A 20433-nucleotide genomic window follows, 5' to 3' on the forward strand; every position below is an offset into this window, starting at 1 on the left:
TCTGATGTGATGAATTAGTTTCTGGCAAAATGTCATTTCTTTACATTGCTTTCCTCATAAATTTTGTAGAGAGTTTGTCATGGTGGGTGGAAGTAGATCCGTAGGAGTGTGCAAGATAAATAGAATTGTGTTCTGGCTAAAATGAAACTTATTGGACTCTATGAAATTTGATTTAGGACTTTCCAAGACTACAGACTTGATAACTAACATGCCAACTTTGTGAAGACCTCAAGGCCTAGTACCCTACCTTTCCCCCCACCAAAAAAATACATTGCCATTTAACATCCTGTCCCTCAGTGGGAATAGTTGTGTGATTGAAGAACAGATTGGGAATGTGTAGGACTTAGCAAGAGTGTGAGTAGTAGGGCAGGGGCTACAGAGCTTTGATCTGCAAACCCCACTCAGAGATAGGACCCTGGTTTATGAGGTAACTTGAAGGAAGGGGGGACTCGAAGAGCAATGGAGCCAGGGGCCTTTCTAGAACATCACCAATGAGGTGAGTTTTCTTGATCCCATGACTGGAAAGGATTGAATTATAGCAGCCTCAGAAAAGTGAGTCCTAAGTGTTACTGAGAAGCAAAGAAAAACCGGAATTGTAGGTAGTCTGGAATCTCAAAAAGCTTTTTTTTTTTTTTTTTTTTTAAAGCTTTTTGCCTGTTAATGATGTGTTTCCAGGTTTCAAAATCTTATTTAAAATCACTGTCAATCATTGGTACCTTCCTTTCCCCCATTCTAACATAGGTTTATATTTTCCTGATACTCAGTATTTTTGTCCATCATTTTTCAGATTTGAGTTGGTTGCTGCTTTTTCTAGATTGGGGTGGGGGAAGTCATAGGAGTTTTTTTAAAAAGCCACTCTTTATATAATGTTTAAATCAATTTCTTCAGCTCTTTAACATTTAAGAATAGAAAACTTGCTCTCTGGAATTTCCAGCATAACTCATTTAAAACTGCTGCTGGGGCAACTTTTTGGTACTCCTGGAATTTAAGGGAATTAGTTCTAATAAGAACATCATTATCCTTATATGTATGTTTGAACTTTTGACCCAAATTGGATTTTTTTGTTTCTTCTGTAAATGTTTTAAAATGCACTCACTGTTTCTTTGCCTTCTTCCCTAGGCTTAACATTTTTAAGGATGTCTTAGTTTTGTGTTTTATAATGATTCAGTGATTAAGAAAAAATATTAGTAACTACTTTGCAAGTACAGAAAGGGCAAGAAAATAAAAGTTAAAACAATCTGATTCTGTTACTTTGAAGTCCTAGAGGACTGTTAGATGTGGCATATATTATTACTAGAGAGAATAGTGTTAAAAGAAAAAATGCTTTTTTTCTAGGAATAGTTTTAGGAGAAAATTCCAGGACTCTGGACTGAAAACCTTATATTCCCCAGGAGCCTTGAGCTTTATAGTTTTTATGGTCCTTTTTTATAGTAGATGATGTTTTAACCAAGTAATGTTTTAAACATGGAAACTTGGCCTCCAATTTAGTAACCCATTCACTAGGTGTGTTGTAGGTCATTGATCATAACTTTAGAGCAGAGAGGAACCTTTTGAGCCCAGTTCCCTTACTTTCTTCATTTGCAAATTGAGATGAAGTGCCGAGAGATGGGTCGTCACCATCTGTCCTTTTCTAGGGATTCTAGAAGCCTGACATGGCTCTTGTTTGTTCTAGGTTATACTACACCAACTGCACCTCAAGCTTACAGTCAGCCTGTCCAAGGATATGGGACAGGGGCGTATGATACCACCACTGCTACAGTTACGACCACCCAGGCATCCTACGCAGCACAGTCTGCATATGGCACCCAGCCTGCTTACCCCACCTATGGGCAGCAGCCAGCAACTGCCGCACCTGCGAGGTAATGACATGCTTACCTGTTGCTAGTCTCTTGTAAAGCACCAGTGTCAGACTATTAGAATACTACATGCTTTGGGGGTTAGAGAATAGACACATGCAGAAACCTGTTGTTTAATTCCATGGGAATTTTAACCCAGCATATGATTTTTCTTTTAGAGAAGTAGCCTCCCATTCATATGTTGCGAGCACTGCAACCCTCTAGGGTATTACAGTAGAAAGAAATCAATAAGCCTTGTGCTCAAGGACTTTTCTAAGTCTTAAATTCAGGGGGAAAAAACCCAACAACAACACTTGTGCCATTGGGTAACTAAATTGTGTCATGCTCATAAGTTGGGATTTGTCCTCAGTGGTGAGGGACTTTGGGGGAGTGGGTTTTACCCAAATACATGTTTTAGAACTGAGAAGAGTCTTTTGTTTTTCTCACAATGGGGTAACTGGTAAAATTGTACTTTTAGCCTAAGTTTGGTTTCACCCATTATTATGTGGTTTTCTCCTTTCTGAAAACTGCTAACTGCAACAGGAGTAGTAGCATGTGACCCAGCTGTCTGAACACCACACCTCTTGGGTTTAGAAGGCCATGCTGCTACCTCCATTTGTCTTTAGACTTCCTTGGCAGTTAACAGTTTCCTCCACGATTGTGGATGGGCCTTAATTCTAGAGACCCAAAGTCAGGTGTGGCATCAGCTGGGTACCATAGTGCTATTGACCAGTAGGGTAAGCGATTCCAACCTCCCGTGCCTGGTTAGCAGTGGGTAAACAGTATTACTTGTTGCTTAACAGAGGATTGAAGGTCTTTACTTTAGCCAGTGTACTTGGTGGCTGCTACAGCGTTGAAGGAAGTAAAACTGAATTGAAAGAAAAGCTTGTAGGGAATAAAGGAGAGATCGACTTGTAACCTAGACTTATTGTCTGCTGTAGAGGTAAGAAATTAGCTCGGGCAAAGACTGGTGAAATTGCTTCTGAAATACACAGTGAGTAATCAGGACCAATCAGGGGGTCGTAAGAGTGGCTCATGTTGGAGCAACCATGAGCCAATTCAGTTTATTAGAGTTGGGTCTCCCTAGGAACCACTTCAAGTATCTGACTGGTGACCCATGGCACCTCCCATTTCGATAAACTTAAAACCTGTCGGGCAAGTTCTTATGGGCCATTTTTCAGTGTATTTTCTCATTTCAGTAAGTCCTTTGAAGCCAGATGCCTCACTCCAACCAACAGTATATCCACCCTATCTCTGGAGTATCTCTGTTGTGATGAGATCAATCATTCTGCCTCATATTCTGGTTTCTTATTTCTGAAACTTTTTAAAACAGCCATCGAAACAAAAACCAGCTGTCCCTTCCATCCTACATCTCCTGTCTCCCTCTTCTTATGGTGACTATTCTCTTCTACTGGGAATAGCAGGATGATTTCTTGGCTCTCCAGAGAATGTCTTAGGATTGCACTCTGAGCCCAGACGGGCCAGCATTTCATACCAGCTCTCAGGCCTACCAGCTGCTTAGCACAGCTACAGTAGTTTGGCCAGATTCTACTGTACCGTTAGTGAAAGGCTTAATGAAGAGCTGATAGAAAGTGCTGGCTTTTCCAGGATTTGGATTGGTTATTCAGCCCTTGTGAGAGATGGGCCATATTTCACCTGATCCATTTTATTTTGTGTGTCCTTGGCTGGTAAACAATTACCTGTTTCCATGACTGCTCTAGAAGGATTTGGGGAGAGACAACTTGTCCCACAATGGTATTGCCATGAGGTGCACTTGAGGCAAGTTTAGATGACCATTAGGTCATTAGCAAATTAGTGTCGGTGTCCACTCATCCTATTTCAAATATTGGAGATGGAAAGCCATTTTTAAAAGAAATACATTCAAATACCTTTGTTACACTAGGCTATGCCATACTTTGGACTTGCATAAACATTAATGTAACTGAAAACTTATTGTGAAATCCCCTTTCTCCCCACTGTCACTTCTTTAGCTGGAAAGAAGCCCTTTCCCCTCCAAACCACCTCCCTCTCCAACCCAAAAAACTTAACTGCCTTCATCTTAGGGGAAAAGGTAATGTGGCGGAATCAGATCCTTTTGGGAACATTGCCCTCCCTTCCCGGAATATTCCCTTCCAGCAAAAGCATTTATAAACTGGCTCTGAGGAGCCTTCTTATTTCCAAGATGATCCTAAGGATGTGTGCTGCTCATACTTGGATAGTGCTTAGGGGTTTGTAGTAAAGAGTGTCCATCAGAAAAGTGGCTTCTTACTTGTACATTTCTCCTTTTAGACCCCAGGATGGTAGCAAGCCCGCTGAGACTAGTCAGCCTCAATCTAGTACAGCAGGCTACAGCCAGCCCAGCCTAGGATATGGACAGAGCAACTACAGTTACCCACAGGTGCCCGGCAGCTACCCCATGCAGCCTGTCACTGCACCGCCATCCTATCCTCCAACCAGGTAACTCTTGGGGTGTGGCCAAACATGGCTTGTCTCTTCCCCAGGGATGACTTGTTTAAAGAAACTCCCAGATGAGTCGGACACTATTGTGTTTGCTTAAAAAAAGAATTGTAAGACAATAATGATAATGATGATGATGATGCCGACAACAATAATCAGAGGGTGGGGGTGGGGAGATAACTACATGCACAAACAGAGCAATTAGAGATTTACTGGTGTTCCTGTCCTATTCTCCTTTTGTTTGCTTAATTTTATTGTCGGAGCTTGGATGGATTTTGAGCCCAGGAGCTCCCTCTGCCTTTTGGCCATAGATCCTTCGCAGAACATTGTTTTAAATGCATAAAATGAAATACATAGAAAATATAAAAGAGGCCAATAACATTGAGCCACAGATGTTAATTCCCCCCCCAAAGTTACAAAACCCTTGAAGTTGAAATGTAACCATTAACCTCTTAGGGATTGTGATGAATCTTAGCTTAAAATCCTTCATCTAGACCAATTCTTATTTTACAAAGTGATTGAAACATGGGAAGTGAAAGCAATCAAATAATTTTGCTCTTTAGAATTCTGGTAAAAAGATTATATGAGGAGATTTTGCCTCAAAGGGGAAGATTTTATATTATTTTCTATTTTTGTTGATTATGAAATTTTTTTAGGTCTTGTTTCTGTTGCTGCTGCTCTTCCCAACTCATTTTGTGCCTAAACTTTTGATTGCTGCTTATCGGTGTGTTTTTATTTGTGCTATTTTCTTGACATTTCGAGTTCTTGCATTTAGTGCTTTTTAAGCATCTATTTAGAGACAGAACAGTGAGAGAGTTTTGAGAGTCTTTTAAAAAGTATCTGATTCTGTGCTCACAGCCTTGAGAGTCCTTTGTAGCCATCCAGGGGCAGGGGTATTAAGGAGCAATCTACCTAATGCCTGGTGTGCCCAGTCTGGGCAGCTACCAAAGCTGGCACTGCACTACTGGTTGGGGCCTGGAACCTCATGAGGTTTGGGTTTGAGACTTCCATGGCCTAGCTTCAGTGCTATCTTGATTTTTCCTTGGTAGTGATTCAAGGGCGCTTCTGAGGTCTCTTTGCTTCAGGGATAGATTTTAATATCCTACAAATGGACTGTCCCTGACTTCCTTTGAAATGTGGTTGGGTTGTGGTCCTAATTTGAGTATGAAGTTTCCTATTTGTTCCAGTAAATGAGTGACATTGCTGTTTTCTTTCCTAAAAAACTTTTAATTTTTGTCTTTCAGCTATTCCTCTACCCAGCCGACTAGTTACGATCAGAGCAGTTACTCCCAGCAGAATACCTATGGGCAGCAGAGCAGCTATGGACAGCAGAGTAGCTATGGTCAACAGAGCAGCTATGGGCAGCAGCCCCCCACTAGTTATCCCCCCCAAACTGGATCCTACAGCCAGGCTCCAAGTCAATATAGCCAACAGAGCAGCAGCTACGGGCAGCAGAGTGAGTTATTTGGAGAACATGAGCGTCCCAGGGTTGTTGTAAATTCCCGGACTGGGCTGGCTATTGATGTGGGTCACTCAGGTGGCTCCAAGAGTGGATCCTGTTCTTGTCTTATATGACATCTGGAGAATTTCCCTGTTAGCTTGTATTATACCTTGCCAAGAAAGGGCAGAGGAGATCATTATGACACAAACAAAGTGTTTGAAGGAGACCAGCATTCTTTGCCACCTCACTTGCCTGGGAGAGTGGACATTTATTTATGAGGCTGGTGGTATTTATTGAGTAATCTACACAGGGTTTTGGGAAAGTTCCCACAGTATTTGTATCACTTTATAAAAGGGGTTTTGGAGAACGAGTGATTCCTCATTTTGGAAATGTCACTGCAAACTACAGATTAACTCAATGTTTCCATTGTAAAATATTTTTCTGCCGTCAATTTTTTTGTCCCATTAAGTGAAATTCCATCTTCATATCCTGAATTCTGCTTATAGCCCAGTTATATTACAATTTAATCAGATGCCCTTAAGTGTAAGGAAACCTACACTTTCCCTTTTGGAAGGTTTGGGGTGATTGAGTTAGGTTTTTGACCCAGGCCCTTTGAAACAGCATTTCCCCACCCGCCCCTTCCCCTCTTCTCCCCCCCCTCCACTTGTGACATTGAAGCCATATGTTGGCACATGGAAGGTTTGTAGCCGGGAGCCCAGCTCTCATCTCCCCTTGTATCTGGGGCTCCTCTGAGGAAGGTCACCACAGAGGGGACTTGAGATTTTGTGACCTTGCGGTCTCCTAGGCCAAGCCCTCAGCTGACAGTGTGACAGTTCTCTGACTCTGAAGAAAGGGCAGTGAACTGAAGCAGAGTAGGCAGTGCCAGGAGACTGCTCTAAGTCTTACCAGTGTGACTTTCTCTTCAGGTGCGTTCCGGCAGGACCATCCCAGTAGCATGGGTGTATATGGGCAGGAGTCTGGAGGCTTTTCCGGACCTGGAGAAAACCGGAGCATGAGTGGCCCTGATAACCGGGGCAGGGGAAGAGGGGGATTTGATCGTGGAGGCATGAGCAGAGGTGGGCGGGGAGGAGGAGGAGGAGGACGCGGTGGAATGGGGTAAGAGCAAACCTTTTCTCCTTTTACCTAATTGTGTTTCATCCATAGGATTTTCAGTGGAAAGAAGGGACTGAAAGATATAAGAAAAAATTAAATCTACATTTCCATGGACAATCTGTTGATCTCAAGTCATCTTCCAAAGCATGGAAATGGCATCTTGGCAGAAATGGCAGTATGCGTTTATCCTGCCAGTATAGCCCTTTGGGTTGGGGAGGGGCAGCAATAGTTTGGAACCTAGAACTTTCAGTTCCCTTCATGGTTAACTACAGAGGTATCAAAATGTCCTCTGCGGGTACTAGAGCTCTGGGATGGAACACACACAAACCTTCTAACAATCCTAGGTTTAACTGATTGCCTCTGAGTGCGTGTTTTGAAATGTCCGATGTGTGTGTAAATAAGTATATAGAGATACTAGATACTGCAGAACTCTGATGTCACCTGTTTTAAGCGGAAGTTTGTCCCCAACATCCATTTGTGTTAAAAAAAAAAAAAAATACAAGAGTTACTGGAATACTGTTGGGTGAAGATCCAGGTCAGCTAAGCGATACCACTGAAACCGTGGCCATAAGGTGAAGGATCCAAATGTTAGACAGATTTATTTGGTCTCAGTGATTTCAGGACTGCTCCCCATTGGAGCCAGGGAGATCCCCAAAGCAGTTTGGCTGTCTTGATCGATGGCACAATCTGATTTAGCAGAACTTGTTTGTTTCTATTGATAATGTTATAGCCCTGCTCCCCCTCTTTCCTCCCCCGCCCCAATCCCACCCCTCCCCCTTCTGGTGTCTGTGCTTTAATGAAGGTGAGGATGGTACATTAATACTGGTGCTTAATGTTAATATACAGAAGGCATAGCTCTGTGTGTGTTCTGTCCCTACGTAAACTAGTTAAAAGTTATGCAGAGTGTCGTCCAAAGTACGTATCGGAGGCCGCTGTCTCTGTCCATGCCGGCTTAAAGCAAAATTGAGTTGTTTTCCAAATTAATGCAGACTTCCCAATTAGAATAAAGAAACAGCTAATATTTCATTCTCGCCACACATCCCAGTGATCGATATCTTGATGGGTAGAAGCTAATGGAAAAAAAGTATTCACCTTGGCATTCTGCATAACTTTAACAGAAAGTAAAATCTGAAGGTTGTGGTGAAATCTTTATTGGAGGCGACAAATTGAGATTTGGACAAATAAATGCACATACATTTGGGGCTGTTTCATTTGAACCCAAAGAAAATCTTGACCAATTTGGGGGGAGGGGGACGGGACCTCCTTACGTCCCATTGTAAAGGTTTCACCTCTTTGATGAATGTTCTAAAGTAGACCTAGACACTTGAAATGACTATCATCACGTCTCTAATCCCCTAGAAATTTTGGTGCTTTTTTTGATTGCCAACAAAATTCTCAAGTTGTTATTTTTTTCATTTTAATGCTATTAGAAGTAAAGTAGACTTGACTAATAAAGGGAGCCCCTCTTTGTGGACGTAGTTTGTCTACGACCAGAGCCATAGAACAGAGCCTGGCTTTCCCCACGGGTTTCCCACTAGACTGAAGCAGTCTGTGGGGCCGTAGGGACAGGATAGGGGACCTCCCCCCCTTTTTCGTGGTGTGGTGATGGCTTTCAGTGTCTTCTGCAGGTAAGGCACTCAATGTTGTTAACATGCCCTTTTTCATTGCCTCAGTATTTTGATATTTTCATTGGCTGTTAAACGTGGAAACTTTTTAACATGCTTTGTCGCATTTATATGCTACAGGTTACAAAGTGAGAGCCTTGTATACACTTCAATACTTAAAAAGTACCCGTACTCAGTACTCAGCCGGCAGCATAATGAAAAGTGGGACTAGACACGGTGTCCATATGGAGAGGAAAAAATATACATAGAATATTTTAAACAAAATGTATTCATTGTATAAATGGAATCCTTCTGTAACTTTGGTAATGCATACTTGTTGTTTGGTAATGAAAACAGAGGAGGTATAATACTCTAGAATTGTGTAAAATTAAAGTGTAAACTTTTGTGTTTAAAAAGAGAGAACATTTTATGGTGTGTATTTTTAAGAAAGGAAACAAAGCTGCATGCAACAGCTTGAAATTGTATTTTTAAAATCCTCGGTATTAAAGGTGCAATACTGGCTAGAAAACCCTAGCGAGAACAGCTTCTCTGCCCAAACTCTTGTCTCTTCCTCCCCTTAATTCAGGGCGGTGACTTCAGACTGCCATATGTGAAGAATTGGATTGACTCTGACCTAAATGTCTGTAAAGCTGTACCCCCAGTCCATTGAGCCTTGGCCTTGTTTGTAAACTCTCCTTCCACAAAGACTGTTATATCCATCAATAACCTGAATTGTATGGCTTCATGCTGAAGATTTGATGGAAGTGCCCTCTAATGTGTGTTGTAGGCATTTGATGTGGTTGTCTCCTGCTTTATTAAACTGTTAACTGGTTAGGGAGCCCCGAGGCTCAGTTGACGCTCCCCTTGGGAGAAAGCGGGGGTGCACCTTTATGCACATAGCAGAAAGAGAGGGTTCAGCAAAATGTTGCCCCACGTTTCTTGTTCCTCCTAAGCCCCGTTGTCCAGCTGATGATTTTTGTCTTCCTCATTTGCCAAGTATTGCACTATTAATACCCACCCCCCAGAACTGAAAGGGCCAGCCAGACTGGTGTGTAAGATCAGACAAGCAAGGTTGTGTATAAAGAGCAAGCTGAGCTGCCCGGAGCGAGGCCTAGTGACAAGCTGAGAGAGATGCATTGTTTGGAGATGGGGTTAGCCAGTGCCCTTCTTCCCACGAGCCCCCGGGGCTCCGAGCGGCACTGGCTTTGTAAAGGGAAAGGCCTTCATTTCTTCGTTTATCCCCCCAGCAGCGCTGGAGAGCGAGGTGGCTTCAATAAGCCTGGTGGTAAGTTTTTGAGTATTACAATGGATAGTGTTTAAAAAAAAAAATGCAGTCAGTTCTTAGAAAAATATGATTTTTGTTAGTTTCCTAAATGGTTTTAAAAATGGCCTATACAACAAGACTGTAATGGGTACTGCCGGCATTGCATTAGGGGTAATAAGGTTAACCTATGGTTACAAAACAAAGGGTAACTTGAAGTATTGAGCGACTGCTTCTGTAATTTGGGGGAACAGACATTTTTACAATTTGGTTTATTTGGAGGAAAAAAGTTAATTTAAACTTAACACTGATTGGCACTTTAAGCATTAAACAGGGTAATATCGGTTAATGGTTTAAAAGCAAACTTGTTTTAAAGAAAAAAAAAAGCCCTAGCCCTCTGATCACCAATGTTAAAAGGGGCACTGCTGCTTTTTGGCAGTGCGGGTCAATTGGAGTTTAATGAAGCCCCATCACATGGTGGTGTAGTAGATAGTGATGTGTGTTTGTAAGGTGTGCGGCTTGCAAGGCGTGCACTAACGAGCCTCTGTGTGCTCTTTCCTGATTGGCAGGACCTATGGAAGAAGGACCAGACCTTGACTTAGGTAACTTGGACTCTTTGGGCCTGTTTCTACTCTCCTTCGTGGTGCAGGGTTTGGTGGCTTGGTGAATTTTGCTCCTGTGACTTCAGGGCCACTCACGGGCTTCTTAGTTATCCCTTTTACTGGCTTAAGGCCTCCTAATGAGTCAGACTTTCAGGGTTGGAGGGAGGCTTCAGATGATCCGATCCAGCCCCGCCCTGAAGCATGAAATCATTGCCCACCAGAGTGCTTCTGATCGGGGCTGATGGGCAGATACCTACTGGCCTGTCCCACATTTCAGCGGGAACTAGGTCTGCTGATTTGTGTTGGCTTTTACATTTTAGGCCCACCTGTAGATCCCGATGAAGACTCCGAAAACAGTGCAATTTATGTACAGGGACTGAATGAAAATGTGACTGTTGACGAGCTGGCAGACTTCTTCAAACAGTGTGGGGTTGTCAAGGTGGGTAAAAACTTGGTCTCTCCCAACTCTGCCTGCTTGGCAGTAAGAACCGAAGCTGCTGCTTCTCAGGGATGACCCAAGGCTCTCAGAATGAGGAGGCCTAGATTCAGATTTCGGCAGTGGCTGCTTTCATCATATTTGGATTTCTAAATATGGAGTTTTCTATTGTTTATGTGGAGCTCGGTATTGCTTATACAATAAAGCCTCAGGAGGAGGGGAGGGTATTTACTGCAAACATAAATTCATCTTTAAATACCATATACTATATATAGTGTATATATATATATGTGTGTGTGTGTGTGTGTGTGTGTGTGTGTGTGTATATATATATATACACAGACACAGACACAGACACATTTTTCCCCCAATGGAAATTTCCTAAAATGTGTTTATGCCCTTTCCTGTCTTAATAAATTTCACCTTTTCCTAATGGAAGCATTCCTGAACACAAGCCTTCTGAGTTTTGCAGCCTGGGGATTATTGGAGTGCAATGCAATAGCTGGAGCCCGAGCTGCTTCCATGTTCTGTAAACTGTACAGATAAATGTTCTGCTGATACTGAGCTCCCTTTTAACTTGAGGAGGCCCCCCGGCCTCTCTGAAGATTACAGATTTTGTGACCTGGACAAACTGAGCGTGGCTGGAGAGGGAGCGGGGAGTGCGGGCCTGGTGCATCTGCTAGGGCAAGCCCAGAATCTGAGGGTTCCGTTCGTTCCGATTCAGGACCACTGCATAGATGTTGTCTTGTTTGTCTAGATGAACAAAAGGACTGGGCAGCCGATGATAAACATTTACTTAGACAAGGAAACGGGAAAACCAAAAGGAGATGCCACAGTGTCCTACGATGACCCACCTACTGCAAAGGCTGCAGTAGAATGGTTTGATGGTGAGAATAGAGGCCCAAATTGGAACTGTCTTTGAGGCGATTGCTGGGGAAAGGAGGGGGGAGTAATAGAGAGGGATAATTAGCTCAGAGATTCAAACCTAAAGTCAAATCAGTACAAGTTAAGACTACTACTTGTGTAGACTTTGAATTTGTAAATGGTCACCATGACATGGGCGGGTTTTGAAAGGTCTCATCCTGAGCCTCTCCCTTCCTTGGAAACAAGTCTTTAACTTAAAGAAATGTTTATGCGCAAAACCAAACATTACTGGGGCGTTTGATTGAAGCTTAGTCCAGTTCTTCCAGTTCTTCTCTTCAGTCAAGGCCCTCTGAGCCTGTAGAGGAAGCCACATGTTCCATTCTGATGGGAAACCAGGGATTCCCCTGACTTGTAGAGGACATCCCCCTTAGAGTTGTAGGGTTACTGGGGGTCCGCAGGACTGAACACGACAGCCAGGCCGAAGGGAGCTGTGTGACCGGGGCCCCTGCGGGGTTCATTCTTACCAGGAGTGAACGTAGTTTATAGGTTGCTAGAGAGCCAGCGGAGTACAAACGCACGCCCCAGTTGGGTTTTTCTTAGCCAGAAGAATGGTATTGCTGAGGTGGAGAGGGTGACAACCAGGCAGCTCCCATTTGTGAGGAAGAAGCAGAAGTAAATAAGAAAAATGTGTGTCTCTCTTCTTGTAGGGAAAGACTTCCAAGGGAGCAAACTCAAAGTGTCTCTGGCTCGGAAGAAGCCTCCGATGAATAGCATGCGAGGCGGCATGCCACCCCGTGAAGGCAGAGGGATGCCTCCCCCTCTCCGAGGAGGTGATGGGGGTCTCAGGGTCCTGGGTACCAGAAAGTCAGAGACTTAGAACCTAGCCAGGAGCCCATCCTACTATGGGTATGGGGGAGGCGGGGGTGGGAGAGGGAGTGCTGCCCTGTCCTGGAACAAAGGTTCTCCCCCCTGCAGCCCACCGAGGGAGCCTTCCCATTTTACAGACTGCTTGACGGCCTCCGGGCTTGTGGCTTACCCACAGTTACACAGATTGGAAGCAGCTAAATAACAATTCAAAACCAGCTCCACGGTGTGCCTGTGTTGTGCCGCCAGTAGACAGAGGGGGGCCCCAGTGAGATTCATAGAGAGGAAGCCGAAGCGGGGTGAAGGTGGTGATGTCACTGTCTTCGCGGGCATTTTAGCTAAAGATGAGACTTGATCCTTGGGGACTGTTTGTTCTAAAGATGGCCTGGGATGAGCAGGGCCTTTATTGCTAAGGCCAGATACTATAGGGAATTGGTTTTCATTGCAGGTCCTGGAGGACCAGGAGGACCAGGAGGACCCATGGGTCGAATGGGAGGCAGAGGAGGAGACAGGGGAGGTTTTCCACCAAGAGGACCTAGGGGCTCCCGAGGAAACCCTTCAGGAGGAGGAAACGTCCAGCACAGAGCAGGGGATTGGCAGTGCCCTAATCCGTATGTATTTTTTTGAGCAAAATAAAACCGAGTTTACATATATGTGCCATCAGTAGTAAGCAGCAACTTAAAAGTATCAGTGCCAGTATAATGAAGGTGCGGGACAATTTTTGAATGGAAAAGGTAAAATCAGCAAGCATTTGTTACACACCTATTGTGTTCTAGGCAATACTAGGGACAGAGACCTAAAAAAAAAGGCTTATTCTTAATAAGCCCTGGAGGCAGCATGCCAAGTTCTTTATAAAAACTAGGAGTAATGGGAGGTGATCTGGAACTGGTGATAAAAAGGGTGTGGCTGGTCACACTGCACTTTGATGGCTGAGTGAGGGATGGGCTAGAAACAAGGAGACTGTCTCTGCTCTCCCCTCCTCCCCCAGGAAGTATTGGAATGGCTCAGAAGTGGTGCAGCATTGGTGGGGGAGAGGGGGGTGCAGACTCAGTGTGTCCAGGTTACAAAAGCTGACCAACTTGGGTCAGCTTGGGAGAGAGTCTAGGACGACCCCTAGGTTGTGAACCCAAAGGTCTGGCGGGATGGTGGTGCCCTCTACAGCAATACAGAACTGGACTGGGGGAAAGAGAATGAGGTTCGTTTTGGACAGAATTATTGAATTTAAGATGTCTCCTGTTGGAAGTAAGCAGAGAGGTTGGGGCAGGTCAAAAGACAAAGATCCACAGGGTGATTCTGTCCATGGGAGCTTTGAGGTGATTGGGGGAAGGGAGACACGCCAGATGTTGAGCTGGATGGAAAGCCAGTGCCAGAGGCTGCACTGAGAAGTAGTGGTCAGACAGTGGACATTGTCTGTGCCATTAGTGTTTCAAGCAGAAGGAAGAGAATTTGTTCCTGTTTTCTGGTAGTTTTGTGCATGATGGTCACATGCTCGCTCTCACGTGAAGTCTGAGGCATGTCGCCTTGGTTCTGCTGCCTGGGCTGAGGCCTGAGGGGCATCCATAGAGATTCCAGTTGAGTGACGGATATCCCATGTTGTACAAATGTGTCACTGTGTGTTGCCTGCCGGCCCAGCCGAGGCTGCTGCTGATGTCTGCTGGGCTCCTTTTCTGTGCAGAGGCTGTGGAAACCAGAATTTTGCTTGGAGAACAGAGTGTAATCAGTGTAAAGCCCCTAAGCCGGAGGGATTTCTTCCACCACCCTTTCCACCTCCAGGTAGGTACCAGGATGGTATTTTTCAGTTCCTTCCCTACACAATTTCCCAGGAGGGTGATTATTAGTGTTTGTTGGAAAGAATCATGGTGGTTGGGGGAATGTGTGTAAAGTGGTTCATGGAGGGGGATCTTCAAGTTTAAAGCCTGAGTCGTCTGTCCCAGGCCCTGGATTTACAAAAGAAGAAATGAGGTCCAGGAAAATAGTGACTTTTGTTCCAGGACAACCTCCCTCCCCACCCTGAGATTCCTGTTTGCTCAGTGTTTTCCTTCCTTGAAGTTGGTGGTTAAATTCATCTCTGATCTTGGCCAAATCCCTGTTTTTGTCAGGTGGTGATCGTGGCAGAGGTGGCCCTGGTGGCATGAGGGGTGGCAGAGGTGGGCTCATGGACCGTGGAGGGCCTGGCGGTATGTTCAGAGGAGGCCGAGGCGGAGACAGAGGCGGCTTTCGGGGAGGCCGAGGAATGGATCGAGGAGGCTTTGGTGGAGGGAGAAGAGGAGGACCCGGAGGTCCCCCCGGACCTCTCATGGAACAAATGGGAGGCAGAAGAGGAGGGCGTGGAGGACCCGGAAAAATGGATAAGTATGTTTGCGGCAAACTCTCAGGGGAGGAGGGAGTCAGACGCCGCGTGTGGGGAGAGCTGTCCGTCGGTGCCCGCCCAGACCGGGGCTGCCTTGTGATTGGGCCTTTAACAGCCACCTCTTCTTGCCTTTCAGAGGCGAGCACCGTCAGGAGCGCAGAGACCGGCCCTACTAGACGCAGAAACCCCGCAGAGCTGCATTTACTACCAGATTTATTTTTTAAACCAGAAAATGTTTTAAATTTATAATTCCATATTTATAATGTTGGCCACAACATTATGATTATTCCTTGTCTGTACTTTAGTATTTTTCACCATTTGTGGAGAAACATTAAAACAAGTTAAATGGTAGTGCCCTGAGTTTCTTTTCCTTCTTTTAAGATGGTTGTTTAACGAAGACTAATAAACCAATGAGAAACCATTGTTGTGAGCATGCTCAAATATCATTGTGTGGAGACCCAGGAGGAGAACTAACTGTAACAATGTTAATGGTTGTGATGTTTTTTTTTTTTTAAATAAAATTCCAAATGTTTATAAACGTAATACCTCTCGGCCTCTGTTGAGCAGTAACTTGTAGAGTCTCCGCCTGGAGTCAGGCTCTGCACTCGTCCCTGACAGAGATTTCCACAAACGCAGTGCCGTTTGATGGGCTCCACGGGTTGTACCTGAACGCTGGGGGAAGACTAGCTGGGCCCAGGACAATAAAGCGGTGTAGTTGTGGGACTGTCCGTGGGAGGCCACTGGGGACTCCGAGGTCTGGTGTGATTAAGGAAATGGTTTTCTGGTCCTCAGGCTTCCAGTGGGGGGACCAAAGGGCGATTGTAAAGCTGTTGTTCCTTGGCATTCATCAGCAAATGGGCAGGGGGGGTGGGGAGGGGTTTCTGCTGAGCAAGCAAAATCTGGGATGGGCTATTTTCTGGGCCAGTGCAACAGCATAGACATCCACATTGTGCTTATTTTAAAGTGCTTTGGATGGGACGAGCCCAAAGGACTCAGTGGGTTGGATTCCCAGTCTGCCTTGGCTGTTTTCTAGCTCCAAAAAGAAAGGGGGGTTGAATTTTGGATTGAATCATTGAATACTGAAATGCCCCCGTCGTTGGGCAGTCTGCCTGGATGGCATCAAAGGATTTTGGTTTAAGCATGAATGCAATCGTTGGAGTGCCCCAAGTGACGGGGGCAGGGGAGAGAAGGAAGATGGACATAGCTTGGGGCTGTACGGGGTGCGGGCCTGTGGAAGTTTCCAACCGGAGCTCCCCAAGACCCTGGCAAAACCTATTCCAACTTTTCCCCTCCTTGCCCCTGCCCTCTCCCCAGATGGCAGGTAGTCCAATACATGTTTAAGTATATGTTAAATGGCAGGTAGCATTTGTATAGAAAGCTTTCTGACAGAAGTGGCCCTGCTGCCGATGTACTGGCCCCTTCACAATTGTGAACCCGGCCTGTGATCCGACCCCTTCACAGGTGTGAACCACAAGCCTGTGGTCCGATCCCTTCAGAGGTGTGAACCCGACCTTTGGTCTATGGTCCGACTCCACAGGTGTGAACCCGGCCTGTGGTCCGACCCCTGTGGTCTGTGGTCCGACCTCTTCACAGGTGTGAACCCGGCCTGTGGTCCGGCTGTTCTCACAGTCTTGGAAGTGGCTTTCGTGTGTTGGACGTGTTGGAAGAGAAATGGCACAATGAGCTTTGGTCCTTGGCTTTAGGAAAGGGAGGGAGGTCATTCTGTTCTCTTCTCCCTCACCCTATTCCTCCCTGGGTGCAGCCTCCCAGGTGAACCTGTTGGAAAAAGCCAGATTCTTGTCTCGGTGTCGGGGAGAGAGCTGCCCTCGAGCAGGGAAATCATTCGATAGCGTTTACATAGAACCCTCCTCCCGTGGGACTTTGCCCAGAAAGGTTACTCTGGAACAGTGAGTTTGGGGTGACCTCCGGCCCCAGCCTCGGTGGCGGGTGCCCGTCTGGGTGGGAACAACTGAAAACATCCCCCGCCCCCTCCCCAGCATCTTTAGTTGGACACTTAAGCCATGAGGGTCTGCTGACTGAACCGGCCAGAATGCAGTTCCTGGCTCTGTCCCTGAGGTTTCCGTCCAGGGAAGGCTGAAGTTGGCGTCGTTTGGGGAAGTGCATTCAGGCCCAAAGAGCACTTGCTCTCCCGGACTAACGGTTCTTTCTTTGCTGATGGCTCAGCCCATTCTCTGCGTTTGGAAGACTCGTGTACGGGCCCCTGAGAAAAGAGCGTTTGTAAGCACTGAGCTTTTCCTGTTCTGGGGCCATCTGGGCGTGTGATCCACCGCCTTGGAGCGCCTTCAAGGTCTGGGGACCGCGGCTGACCTCTTCCCCAAGACGAAGCTTTGTAGGGCCGGCCAACGGTTTCCCCTGAAGTCGGCCTTTTCTTTGCTGGATGCGGAGGGGGATTTGGTGACACAGGAGCCCACGTCGGGTGGCCGAGGCTGTGGGAAAGGCAAAGAGCCTCCTTTCCCGGGACTGCTGGGGAAGGGGGGGTGAGGGTGGGGGTCCATGGAAAGGCCGGGACTGTGTCGGAACATTCTGCGCTGAGAGATGCCCATTCGACACGGAGGAGACAGAGAACCCTAGAAAGACTGGCGCGATCCGACGCAGAGTGAAGTCACCAGAACACAGACCACGGGAACCGGCCCGAAAGTGATCCAGAGCCACAGACTGCGGCCTGGAGAGGACCCAGGCACGAACCCTAACTCCAGTGTAAGATCTAGACCAGAGACTCCTGACTCTCAGCACTCAGAGGACCACAATTCAAATCCCGCCTCTGGTGCCGGAGGAGTCAGTTGTCTCAAGTCCCTCCCTTTGCGGGCATGTGCTCTGGCAGCTCTCCTCCATCTCGTTGGCCAGTCTTGCCAAGGGCTTCACGGGGGAATTGGGGCCCGTCACCCCCGCAAGGCGGATAAGCCAGCTATCGCCCCATTTAATGGTTAGAGGAGGGAGGTGGCCCCGAGCCATCAGATAGAAGAAGGAGGAATGATGGACGGTAACTTCTTCACAGCCATCCTTGGAGGAGCTGGAGAAATGAGAAGCCCCGGAGGGAAGGAGGGTGCCGGCTGGGGAAGCTTCCTCACCCAGAAGGCAGCCTGCGGACGGGGGCTCCTCCTCCAGGGGGTCTTCCAGCAGAAGTCATATGGCCATCGGGAGGTCCACTGGGGGGGATTTTTATTTCCATTGTTTTTTGGATAAGACAGCCCTGATATCCCTCCTAACTTCAAAGTCCTAGCAGCCTCGGGGTGTGTATAAGGTTGTTTATCTCCTTTTTGGCTCTGGGAGGGTGACTTGCCTCCAGTACCTGCACTATGGGAGGTAAGATTTGAACCCCTGGCCCCAGTTCCTCGGGCCCAGGAGTGGTGATGGAGCTGGGGATGGGCTCTCTGGGAACGTGTGCCCGTTGTACGTACGATGGGGACCAGAGAAGGGCTCCCACAGGAACCGCTCTGCTTCCCACTGGCCCCCGTGACTTCTCCAGGTGCCCCACGGGTGTGGCACGTGTACCCGAGCCTGCTTGACCTCGTCCCAGTGGGAAGGTCACAATCACTGGAACCCAGGACCCTCCCCGGAAAAGGGACCGACGGCCTGAGGAGCGGAGCCCCAGAGCCGCAGGCAGCACAGTGCTGACCCCGGCCCGGTCACCCTTGGGGGGATGGCTGCCTCCGTCACACCCGACTGAGTGCGGTCTGCCGCGGGGGAGGCCACCAAGCATCCAGGGCCATTGGGAGCGGAGTTCTGCCGGCTCAGGGAGTGGCCACTTTGGGCCCACAGGTAGGAAGGGAAGGCTTTGGGAGGGAGCCAGAGCATCGCGTCCAAGCGATTATCAATGTTTTATTCCATATGCATTTATTTATTTTGGTAACTTTCCCAATGACGGCTCGATAGGGTTCGGGCTAGGCAAGTCTGTTTCAGAAGTTTCCTCTGAGCCCTTCATTTTACAGATGAGGAAACTGAGTCCCAGAGAGGAGAAGGGACTCGGCAAATCACCCCTTATCTGGTTGTGGGGGGTGATGTAGCAGCCACCTCAGCGAATTGTGAGGTTTAAATGAGACCATGCACATAAAATATTGTGCAGAGCTTAAAGTGAGAGAAATGTGTGTTACACATCGCCGTAGAATCTTTCTTTTAGGAATTCTACCCTCCTGGCAGTGGGCATCGGGAGAACCCGGATCCTATGTTGACACTGCCTTTGTTTGGTCTCAGCTAAGATCCTTTTCCTTCCTGGCCCTCAGTTGCTCAATCTGTAAAATGGCCTGATCTGAATGTCCTACAAGGTCCCCTCTGAGATCGCATGAGTTAAGGATCTTTAGAGTTGGTGAGTATCTTGGGAAATAATTTGATTTTCCAATGTAACATTCTAGGATTCCAAGATTTGAGTGAGCAAATATCAATCCGTAAGAGACTGGGCCCAAAACAGGAGAAGCTTATTACTGTCACGAGTGAGATCCAGTGCAAAATCCAAGCCCAAGAGACATCCCCTATGAATAAAAAGAGTGTAGCCTAAATGAGATCCACAATCCCTCCAAATAATTTGCTCTAACCATCCACACAGGAAAAACCAAGTGGATGAAAACTACCTAATAGACCAGAGGTTTCAGATCAATAATAGCTCAGCCCATCACCTTTCTGAACCAGATTAAAATGTGGTTCCTGAGTTTTTAAAAAAGATTTTTATTTAACTATTTCCCAAACACATGTACAAAATTCTATCATTTAAAAAAAAATCTGAGTTCCAAATTTTGTCTCCGTTCTCCTTGAGAAGACAATTTGATATTATATACGTGAAATCATGCAAAGCGTATTTCTACATTAGTCGTGTTACAAAATAAAACAAGAAAGAATAATTTTTTCTTTTAAGTTTGCCTCAATCCGCATTCAGAGTTCACCCATTCTCTCCCTGGCTGTAGAGAGTTTTTTCTTTGTAGCAACGTCATTGGAATTGCTCCGTGTTTTACCGTACGGCTTGATCGTCTTTACAGTATCCGTGTGGGTAGCACCTTGTACACAATATTCTTCTGGTTCTGTTCATTTGGGAGTGTGTCAATTCGTGTAGATCCTCCCAGGTTTTCCTGCAATGATCTCCCTCATCATTTCTTCTAGCACAATAGGATTCCATCAGACGGGTACAATAGATAGAGGAGTTCAAATCCAGCCTTAACCACTTCCTAGTTGTGTGACCCTGGACAAGTCACTTTACCCTGTTTGCCTCAGTTTCCTCCTCTGGAACATGAGCTGGAAGAGACGACAAACCACTCCAGTGTCTTTGCCAAGAAAACTCCAAATTGGGTCACAAAGAATTGGAAATCATTGAAACTGAACAATAAAAATTTCATCACAACCATATACAATTTGTTTACCCATTCCCCAGTTGAGAGACATTCTTTAATTTCCATTTCTTTGTCACCACACACACACACACACACACACACACACACACACACACAAACTTGCTATATTTTTGTGTGCATAGATGTTTGTCTTTTTATTTGATTTCTGGGATACAGACCTAGTAGTGGTATTGCTAGGTCAGAGGTTATGCTGTTTTACAGGCCTTTGGGCCTAGTTCCAGATTACTCTCCAGAACAGATGGGTCAGTT

General features: G+C 46.2%; 1 protein-coding gene across 3 annotated transcripts in view; it reads left to right on the forward strand.

Annotated features, from left to right (window-relative positions):
* EWSR1 (EWS RNA binding protein 1) overlaps positions 1–15370 on the forward strand; it is a 29105-nt gene extending 13735 nt beyond the window's left edge. The window contains exons 5-17 of one of the 3 annotated variants that reach the window (XM_051973061.1): positions 1673–1859; positions 4125–4292; positions 5537–5748; positions 6660–6849; positions 9698–9735; positions 10281–10313; positions 10634–10752; positions 11507–11636; positions 12321–12443; positions 12926–13088; positions 14153–14250; positions 14577–14829; positions 14964–15370. In XM_051973061.1, the coding sequence (XP_051829021.1) occupies positions 1673–1859; positions 4125–4292; positions 5537–5748; positions 6660–6849; positions 9698–9735; positions 10281–10313; positions 10634–10752; positions 11507–11636; positions 12321–12443; positions 12926–13088; positions 14153–14250; positions 14577–14829; positions 14964–15003 (1754 nt within the window). In that variant the 3' untranslated portion in view covers positions 15004–15370. The other 2 variants (XM_051973062.1, XM_051973063.1) reach the window with 2 other exon arrangements.
* The last annotated feature ends 5063 nt before the right edge of the window (positions 15371–20433 follow it).

Source organism: Antechinus flavipes, chromosome 1 (genome assembly GCF_016432865.1).
Source record: "Antechinus flavipes isolate AdamAnt ecotype Samford, QLD, Australia chromosome 1, AdamAnt_v2, whole genome shotgun sequence".
In the NCBI taxonomy this organism is placed as follows: domain Eukaryota; kingdom Metazoa; phylum Chordata; class Mammalia; order Dasyuromorphia; family Dasyuridae; genus Antechinus; species Antechinus flavipes.